We start from the raw sequence: 10,517 nt of genomic DNA on the forward strand, positions 1-10,517 counted from the left end.
TGTTTCGACCTTAGGCTTATTACTTCAGGTTAGGTTCACTACACATGTAAGTTCATTCTGTTGGATATTTTATTGATTTATAACAAATTATGTCTTCAATCGTTTAAAAGTGACTCAAGAGGCTTTGTATTAATGCATTTTGAATATTAACCTTTTATATTCAGGAAAGACAACTGTAACTTCAGAATTGCAAAACTACATTCAGCTAATCTAAAAAGAGGTTGTAGTCAAAGCTGATGAAAGAACCACAAAGAAATCTATTTTTTCACTGTTGGAAGAAGACAAGAGCAATGAGGTCCGTTACCAAAATATCTCATGAACCGGTGGGTGAATTAATCAAACCCAGAGATTAATCACTAGATGTACATCTAAAACTGATTAATTTTAAAGCTAACCCGATTCAATGAGATTGCTAGAACCAGCCTACCCTTGAAAACGCATAAATGTCCTCAGTTCAGTCAATTTTACATCTATTGTGTCAAATTTATGTGTAGATTTCTCTCGAGTCCTTCACAACATACTTACGAGTGCAATTCCCTGCAAGATATTTGTCTAAAGTCTTTGTTAGCAAAATATCTCATGAACAGCTCAAATAATTTTAATGAAACTTTCAGAAAGTAATCATTGGATTTCATCTACAAATGACCAACATTTGAAATCAATCCAATTCAAGATGGCCACCACTGCTAATTGACCATCAGTTAACACAAAAGTGGCGGGGTCGTCCCTCGGCGCCTGCAGTTGGCTGTCAGCGGCTATGGGGGGCTCAGCGGACTTGTGGGTGGGGTGGCCGTCGCTCTGGGGGGAGTTCTGCCCAGCATTCAGGCGGTCCTACAGTCCAGGGGAACCAAGAGGCCAGCCGAGTCTGGGTGGACGGATCCGACGGCGTCTGCACCCAGTTTCTTAGGATCCACTGTGGGATGGACCTTTACAAGAGATCCTTCCTGCCTACAGCCATCAGCATCTATAACATCTCTTAATGAAATGGGGATAACGAGTTACAACAACAAAATCATTTCCCTCTGGGATTAATAAAGTATTATTGAATTGAATTGAATAACTCAAATATCACAGATACTGAGCTAAAATTTAATAGTTAAGTCGTTAACTGTATATTTTATTTGAGATATCTCTTGATACTGCATGAGATTTTCTTTTCAAGGTTTGACCCAAATCATTTATCAACATAAGACAACCTACTAAAACTCTTGACATAAAAGGTGGCAGGCAATATGCATTACTTTAAGGAATTCCAGTCCTTAAATATATTGCTGCAATGGCCAGGGTCAGATTAACACTTAGCTATACCTTGCAACAATCTTCAAGGGCCCCATCATCATGACCCCAGAATCACCATCATCTGGCAAAATCGTAATACCATACCATACCACTTTATTTATAAAGCACTTAAAACAGCTACAAGGCCAACCAAAGTGCTGTACAGACAAAACAACAGGTAACACACAAAGCAAAACACAAAATGAAGTAAATCAGAATATAGACAAAAAACGATGCAGATAATGACAACAAACCAGTGTGGAGCATACAGGATCAAAACACAGATCATCTTGTGTTGAAAGCTACTGAATAGTAGTGAGTTTTTAAACGAGACTTGAAAACAGATAGGGAGGGGGCCAGTCTGACCAGCAGAGGTAACTCCTCGTTCCAGAGTCTTGGTCCTGCTGCAGAGAAGGCCCTGTCACCTCTGCGCTTAAGACGAGTTCCTGGAGCTGTGAGGAGCAACTGGTCCGCTGACCTCAGGGAGCGTGGTGGGAAATACGGTTGTAGCAAATCAGAGGGGGGGGTGGGTGTGCGCGACACTGTTCAGTGATTTGTAGACATACATGAGTATTTTGAACTGGATTCGAAAGTGAACCGGTAACCAGTGCAGTGAGGCCAAAACTGGTGTAATCTTTTGCCTGTACTGGTTAAAAATCGGGTTTCTGCATTCTGGACCAGTTGTAGTTGTGCAATGGAGGTCTGACTTGTACCAAACAGGAGCTAATTGCAGTAATCAAGCCTAGATGTAATGAATGCATGTATTACTGTCTCCAGGTTCTTTTTGGACAATATGGGCTTCAGTTTAGACATCCGCCTCTGTTGGAAGAAGCATGATTTAACAATCATGTTTACATGATTGTTAAGTTTCAGGGAAGGGTTCATTATCACGCCCAGATTAGTGATTCTTTGTTTTTCTGACAATAAATAATATACACTTAAAATTCTAACTATCAGATGTATTTTGATGACAAATATCCAAATGCTCATAGAATTATGCTATGTCCTCTTGTTAACTCAAATCATCAACACCGATTTAAGCACACTTTGAACACCATATGACACCATATGTGTACATGGTTAGCAACAAAGTGGTCATTGGTGTCAGAAGCATTTGTAATGTGAGGGGGGGGGACATGGATGGGGTGGTCTGGGAATCCTCCCACAGAAAATTTTGAATAAAGTAGATGCCATTTCCTGCATTCTGGTGTATTTTAACAAGTTGTTTACAAACCGGATTCCAAAAAAGTTGGGACACTAAACAAATTGTGAATAAAAACAGAATGCAATGATGTGGAGATGGCAAATGTCAATATTTTATTCGTAATAGAACATAGATGACAGTTCAAAAGTTTAATCTGAGTAAATGTAACATTTTAAAGGAAAAATATGTTGATTCAAAATTTCACAGTGTCAACAAATCCCAAAAAAGTTGGGACAAGTAGCAATAAGAGGCTGGAAAAAGGAAATTGAGCATATAACAAACAGCTGGAAGACCAATTAACACTAATTAGGTCAATTGACAACATGATTGGATATAAAAAGAGCTTCTCAGAGTGTCAGTGTCTCTCAGAAGCCAAGATGGTAAGAGGATCACCAATTCCACCATTGTTGCGAAGAAAGATAGTGCAGCAATACCAGAATGGTGTTACCCAGCGTAAAATAGCAAAGACTTTTAAGTTATCATCATCACCTGTGCATAACATCATCAAAAGATTCAGAGAATCTGGAACATTCGCTGTGCGTAAGGGTCAAGGCCGTAAAACAGGAATGCCACTATCAAGGAAATAACAGAATGGGCTCAGGAATACTTCCAGAAAGCATTGTCAGTGAACACAATCCACCGTGCCATCTGCCGTTGCCAGCTGAAACTCTACAGTGCAAAGAGGAAGCCATTTCTAAGCAAGCTCCACAAGCTCAGACGTTTGCACTGGGCCAGGGGTCATTTAAAATGGAGTGTGGCAAAATGGAAGACTGTTCTATGGTCAGATGAGTCACGATTTGAAGTTCTTTATGGAACACTGGGACGCCATGTCATCCGAACCAGAGAGGACAAGGATAGCCCAAGTTGTTATCAACGCTCCGTTCAGAAGCCTGCATCACTGATGGTATGGGGTTGCATGAGCGCTTGTGGCATGGGCAGCTTGCATGTCTGGAAAGGCACCATTAATGCAGAGAACTATGTTCAGGTTCTAGAACAACATATGCTCCCATCTAGATGTCATCTCTTTCAGGGAAGACCCTGCATTTTTCAACACGATAATGCCAGACTACATTCTGCAGCAATCACAACATCATGGCTACGTAGAAGGATCCGGGTACTGAAATGGCCAGCCTGCAGTCCAGATCTTTCATCTATAGAGAACATTTGGCGCATCATAAAGAGGAAGGTGCGACAAAGAAGGCCCAAGACGATTGAACAGCTAGAGGCCTGTATTAGACATGAATGGGAGAGAATTCCTATTTCTAAGCTTGAGAAACTGGTCTCCTCTGTCCCCAGACATCTGAGTGTTGTAAGAAGAAGGGGGGATGCCACACAGTGGTAAAAATGGACTTGTCCCAACTTTTTTTGGGATTTGTTGATGCCATGAAATTTGGAAACAACCGATTTTTCCCTTAAAATTATACATTCTCTCAGTTTAAACTTTTGATCTGTGATTTGTGTTCTATTCTGAGTAAAATATTAGATGTTGGCACATCCACATCATTGCATTCAGTTTTTATTCACAGTTTGTTTAGTGTCCCAACTTTTTTGGAATCCGGTTTGTACATCTAGTTTTACATAACGGGTACATAAGTAACACTTAGAATTAATGACACAACAAGAAGTAGCCTGACCAACAGCTCTCCTTGTGTGAATAAAGCACACTCCACTTCTCTCACACATCCTATAGCCACAGTTTAAGAAACAAGTTAGGGAAGAAAAAAAATCACTAGCCAATCTGAAACAATAATAATATAATAAAAAGCAATGGCTCAGATTTGACGCAAACCTATAAAATCCACAAATTAGAAGCATTTTTCAACCTGTATGTTGAATTCTACTGTCAATGGTTAAAAAAAAAAAAGTGTTCAACTTCAGAGCAAAATCTGTAACGTGTTGAGGGTTAAATATTTATTTAAAATAAAATAAATAATTAATTAATTACTCCTAAACTAGATTTGTCTAAATATATAAAAATGAAATATACTTTGCTCATGTCAAAGTGCGCATGGTTGTTATCTTTAAGATAAGATGTGTTACATTGTGTAACCTAAGCTGTAAAACGTGTTCAGTTGGACAGTTGTTTTAAGGGGAAGAAAACAAAATGACATTGATTTTTTAATGAGAAAAACAATGAGGATATTTATACGAGTTGGAATAATTGGAGCCTTTTTACTGTTGATGTACTTAATGATTTCTATGAGTGGGAGTTGGAGAGTAAAAAGGTCTTTTCCGGAAGGAGTCACTGATCAGAAAGTTGTGAGTGGAAAACTGGACAGGATTGAGCAGACTCTAAATAAGCTAGGTGAGTAAGATTGCAGAACACATTTAAATAAATAAATTAAAAAAAAGATGTAAATGTAAACTGCATGATTTGTCCATTTTATTTAAATACATTTAGAATGAACCACTTCATTTTTGTTGTAGAGGTAAGGATTGAGCTAGAAACAATTACCGGTAAACGTGCAGTGATTTAAGGTAAAGGAGACATTCAAGCAGCAACAAGACCGGTCTTCGTTTTTCCAGTTCTACCATAACTCATGTTACATGTTGAACCGTACAACATGAGCTGTTTGCTTCAGTTCCTCACTTGTTGGATTATTTTCGAACATATAAATTTCAAGTACGAGTATTTTTTCCTTACAATTAAATAAATACAGCATGTGCTGAGATTTCTCACTAAAATTGTGTGACACTGCTCCATGAACGTCACGAGATCTCAATTTAAGATATATAATAGTAAAACGTCTGTTTTAAGCAAGCAATAGGCATTTTTTTAAATAGCTGTTTGATGCCCTGGTCAAACTACAAGCTAGAACCAAAGCACTTTTATCCCCTGTCTTTTGAGCCATTTAGCTTATTTTAGGAAGTGTTGTGGGGAACTTGATATCACTCCTACCATTATTATCATAACCATTAAAGTGAAATTTTATTCATGTTTATTCAGCCTGATAGTTCACAATAGGACTCACAGCAAGTCAAACGCATCTATCACTCAGAAGCATGTTTTCCTTTCAAATACTAATTGTCCCAGCCTGCAGTTCTGTTGATTCTAACCATACAAACAATATTTGATTTCTCTGAAACATTTTGGCTTTATAAGGTTTTCTAAGGATTCATTCACTGTGTTTTCCTAATGGTTACTTTAAGAATAATGTTTGGTACATATGCTTAATAGAAAACAAAACATTATTTTTAGTTCATCTTCCATCTTCTGTGCATTTTATATAAAAAATAAAACAATCGGAATATTTAATTTCTTGCTGAAAATTAATTCAGATGTGTTGTGACAACACGAGATAACAGTACTGACAGAACAGTGTTAAAGTTTCACTTTATGAAATGTGTAGCTTCTAATGATAATATGCAGTGACAAAGCTCTGACTTCCAACTTTTGAATGCACCGTGAATTAAAGTCAAAGACGAGAACAACTGATGAAAATAATAGTTTTAATCCATTGGGGGCTTCAAATAAAGTTTTTTTTTAATTGGTATTGAGTTTATATACTCAAAATTTTGTCTATATACACCAAATAGGGAAATTTTTCACAAAATGTCAAAGTTTTTTTTTTTATCTGCTATCAAAATAAATAGTTATAAATACATACATACATACCATACAGTACATACCATACATACATACATACGTACATACATACCATACAGTACATACCATACATACATACAGTAATGTACATAATTCATTAGACATTCAGACGCTTAAAAAAATTGAATATTATTGTGTCATATGCCAAGATGTAAATTTTCACTTACACTCTTTTGGAGATAATAAAACTTGAATATTTTTGATTTTCAAATTTCCTCCAAAGCAAAGCTAGTAGAGGAATATGGCCAGAAGAAATTCACTGAAACAGATCCCCTCGACGTTGACCAGGAAAAAGAAGAAAAACAGCAAAAACCTGTGATTCCAAAACTATACCCAGACTCCTACCTGTTCACAAGTTGGGGAGATGATCTGTCACAAGAGGAGCAGAAGGAGGCTGAAGCTCTCTTCCACATTTATGGATACAATGCCTTCCTTAGTAACCGGATCCCACTCAACCGGAAACTTCCAGATTCGAGAGATTCCAGGTAAATTTTGCTGTAAGGAACAAACAACAAAAGTTTTACCTTCTAAAACATTACATATCTCTCACTGCTTAGATGTCTGGTGAAGAATTATCCTACAGACTTACCGAGCATCGGTGTGGTGCTGATCTTTGTAAACGAGGCTCTTTCTATCATTAAGAGGGCAGTAGAAAGCATCATCACCCACACTCCAAGGCACCTGCTCAAGGAGATCATTCTGGTGGATGACCACAGTACTTATAGTGAGTTTAATAAAATCTCATAATAAAACATGTTAAAGTACCTGAGAAATGTGACAGTTTGCCATCTTAGAGACTTTGGCACAGTGTGATCAGTCACAAAACTGTTTTTCTGTTTATTATTATTAATATTATTATTATGCATGTATTTTGCTATCTAAATACGTCTGCATACTTTATGACATTTTAGCCATTTATATTTCTGTGTTCAGGAAAAAAGTTGCTATGACTTTTTGTTTGGGGGGAGGTAACTTTTATGCTTTTCAAAATATTTCAAATCATTAACTAACATTTTACCCATAAATATTTATTTTTCTTTCAAAAACTTTGTACCCTCTATTGTTGTCTTCTTTTGCTACTTTTTTAGCTACTGTTTTGCTACTTTCATTTAGCGTTTAGGTATAGCTTTTTTTACTTTTAGATTTTACTCATACGTTTGTTACTTTTAGCTTAGTTAGTCTTTTGCTCGTTTTATCTTTTAGCTAACATATTGCTTCATTTATTGGCTAGTCAGCCCATTGCTACTTTTAGCTTGTAGCTAGCATTTGATGTATAGCTAACATTTGACCAAGCTTTCAGCTAGCCTACTTTTAGCTACACTTTAGATACTTCAGTTTTTAGCTATCCTTATGTTACTTTTATATAACCTTTTGATGATTTAGCTAGCATTTGGCTGGTTTTAGTTTTAACTAGTATTTTGCTTCTATTAGCTTTTAGCCAGTTTTCTGCTCTTTTCAGCTTTCATAGTGTACTGTTACGTTTAGCTTTAACAAATAAGTTTCAGCTTTTTCAGCTAATTTCAACAAAGTTATTCAGCACTCAGCATTCACACTGCATTTAGACAGAAAATGCATTTTCTTGAATTAATCTGTTTTCTGTTTCATGTCCTGTACAGATGACCTTGGGAAACCGTTAGACGACTACATAGATCAGATTAACAAGGAAAGGCCTGGACTCGTAAAGAAAATTTGGCATTTGCAACAGATGGGTTTGTCCCAGTCCCGGATTACGGGCTGGGAGCACGCCACCGCTGATGTCGTGGCCATTTTGGATGCTCATATTGAAGCTACACAAGGATGGTATGAATAAAACAGCAGCCACTGCTTATATTTTAACATGTTATGGCTACCAATAAGGTATATATAAAGTTAATGAATATAATATAATCTCAAAATATGACTAATACCTCTTCTTCTGAACCATTTTCTTATATTATCCTCTTCAGGGCAGAACCTCTGCTGGCTAGGATTAAAGCTGACAGGACTGTAGTGGTGTCCCCTGTATTTGATAAAGTTCATTTTGATGATCTACATGTAGAAAGATACATCCCATCCTCTCATGGCTTTGACTGGGCGTTGTGGTGCATGTACGAGTCCTTCAGCCCTGACTGGTTGATGATGAGCGATGAATCACAACCTGGAAAGTATGTGCAAATAAACAATCTAACCTGATCACTGTATGGCCTCATGGAAAATGATATATTCTCAGTTATGTATGGGGGAATTTTACGGACATATTACGAGAGCGTACATATGTAGAAAGTCAAGCAATTTCAGCTTCTTTTGTCGGTTATCAGTAAAATATTGCTTTTAAATTTGTCTCACGACATGATGCATGCTGTATTTCCTTCAGTATAAAAAGTGTTTTCCCACCAGAAACGTAGTCTAAAAATGATAAAATACATTTAATGCTCATAACAAATCTAAATATTAAATAAACTTTTGAGGCTTTTAACTGTGTCAAACGTTCACAGACATTGCCTGTCTTGTGTAAAAGTCAGGTGGTACAACTGAAGCGATGATGTCTGTTTCATGCAGGAGTCCTTCTGTTATGGGAATCTTTGCAGCAGACAGGGATTTTCTGGGGGAAATCGGTGGACTCGATGGTGGAATGACAGTTTATGGAGGGGAAAACGTTGAACTGGGGATTCGTGTGAGTGCAGCTGCAAATGTTAGCAGTAATAAAAAGCTTTGATGTGATCACTAATGACCTCTGATCTGTTTCTTGGTTGCTCAGGTGTGGCTGTGTGGAGGAAGCGTTGAGATTGTGCCGTGCTCCCGGATAGCTCACATTGAGAGGGCTCATAAACCTTACGCACCTGATCTCGACCCAGCCATGAGGAGAAATGCATTGAGGGTCTCAGACATTTGGTTGGATGAGTACAAGAGGAATGTGTTTATTGCCTGGAACATTCCTCTTCAGGTTGGTTGCTCCACTTCATACTCGAAAGTTTAATTTCTGAGAATGTAAAACTTAATCTTTAATAAAGGCCTAGTGCTCCATTAAGGGATGTATATCGCCTGCTGCCTTTCAAACCAGAGTTTTAAACTAAGAGCAGAGAAGGAACAGACATAGCGGTTTTGGTCAAACCTTGTGAATGTGAGATTTCAGAGTATATTTCGTGAATAACTCTCAGCTACTACCACACTACATTTGAGCTCAGTCTCTGTAAAATTGTTTGCTGAGTTATGGTCATCTTTGTGTTTGTAAAGTTCAGTTGGCTGTGGCAGCCATCTTGAATTGGGTTGACTCCAAAAGTTAATCAGCTGTTCATCCAATGGTTACTTTCTGAAAGCGTCATTAAAACCAATTGGAGAAATTTCATTGCCTGCAATTTTTTTTTATTAACCTTTCTTTGACAAGGCAAATCCCACTGAGATCACAGATGTCTTTTGCAAGGAAGGCCTGAAGTCAGCCTAACATGCATGTACCCGGAGAAAACCCACACAAGCACGAGACGAACATACAAACTCCACACAGAAAGAACCCGAGAATAACCGGGAATTGAACCCAGGACCTTCTTGCTGTGAGGCAACACCACTGAGCCATCGGGCTGCCCAAATGTAGTGTGAATGCTTATTGCAGAAGACCTTGTTGGAAAAACAGCTGAAATTAGCTGAACTGGAAGACAAAGCCTAAGTTAGCAGAAGAAAGTAGAAGGAACATATATTTGCTGAATTAGAGTTAAATATGTAGAAATGAGCACAAAAATGAGTTAATTAGTAAAAAATAAAAAAAAGCTGCAATTAGCAACAAAAAAAAAAGGTTGAAAACTAGCTGAAAAGTCAGAAAGAAGCCTACATTACAAGGAGATGTAGAGAGCACAGTTGTGCCCAATCAGGCTGAAAGAAGCAGAAATGAGCACAAAAAAGTGGGATATATCTGAAAAATCAGAAATTTGGGAAAATCTGCTAAAGGCAGAAAGAAGCTTAAGTTACTATAAAGAAATCTAGAGAGAACAATTGTGTCCAATTAAGCTGAAAGAAGCAGAAATAAGAACAAGAAAGTGGAAAAATTATCTGGAAAAGTTTAAATTTGCACAAGAAAAAACAGCTGAATAATAGCTAAAGAAGCCGAAAGAAGCTTAAGTTACCAGAAGGAAGTGGAGAGAGCACAATTGTGCTCATTTACACTAAAGGAAACTGAAATTAGCATAAAAAAGTTGATGTCTGAAAAAGCAGAAATTTGCAAAAAAGAAAACAGCTGAATAAAGCTAAAAAAAAAAGGCTGAAAGAAGCTAAAATTACTAGAAGCAAGTGAAGACCAAATTTTTTGCTGAATTAGGCTGAAAAAGGTTTAAATGAGTGCAAAAAATGTGGAATTAGCTGAAAAAGCTAAAATTAGCATAAAACAAAATAGCAGAAATAGCTGAAACTTCAGAAATAAGCTGAAAGGAGCATAACAAGCTGAAATTAGCAAAAATAAGT

At 37.2% G+C, this 10,517-nt stretch overlaps 2 protein-coding genes across 3 annotated transcripts in view; both read left to right on the top strand.

Annotated features, from left to right (window-relative positions):
• c10h12orf4 (chromosome 10 C12orf4 homolog) overlaps positions 1-10,517 on the top strand; it is a 329,451-nt gene that overhangs the window by 237,987 nt on the left and 80,947 nt on the right. The window lies entirely within an intron of this gene.
• Positions 4,616-10,517, top strand: part of LOC119415875 (probable polypeptide N-acetylgalactosaminyltransferase 8) — a 9,902-nt gene continuing 4,000 nt past the window's right edge. Inside the window, exons 1-7 of the mRNA XM_037683048.1 lie at positions 4,616-4,787; positions 6,313-6,574; positions 6,647-6,813; positions 7,706-7,889; positions 8,036-8,233; positions 8,628-8,742; positions 8,827-9,039. Coding sequence (XP_037538976.1) covers positions 4,616-4,787; positions 6,313-6,574; positions 6,647-6,813; positions 7,706-7,889; positions 8,036-8,233; positions 8,628-8,742; positions 8,827-9,039 — 1,311 coding nt within the window. The remainder of the gene's footprint in view (positions 4,788-6,312; positions 6,575-6,646; positions 6,814-7,705; positions 7,890-8,035; positions 8,234-8,627; positions 8,743-8,826; positions 9,040-10,517) is intronic.

Source organism: Nematolebias whitei, chromosome 10 (assembly GCF_014905685.2).
Source record: "Nematolebias whitei isolate Nwh7 chromosome 10, NemWhi1, whole genome shotgun sequence".
Lineage (NCBI taxonomy): Eukaryota > Metazoa > Chordata > Actinopteri > Cyprinodontiformes > Rivulidae > Nematolebias > Nematolebias whitei.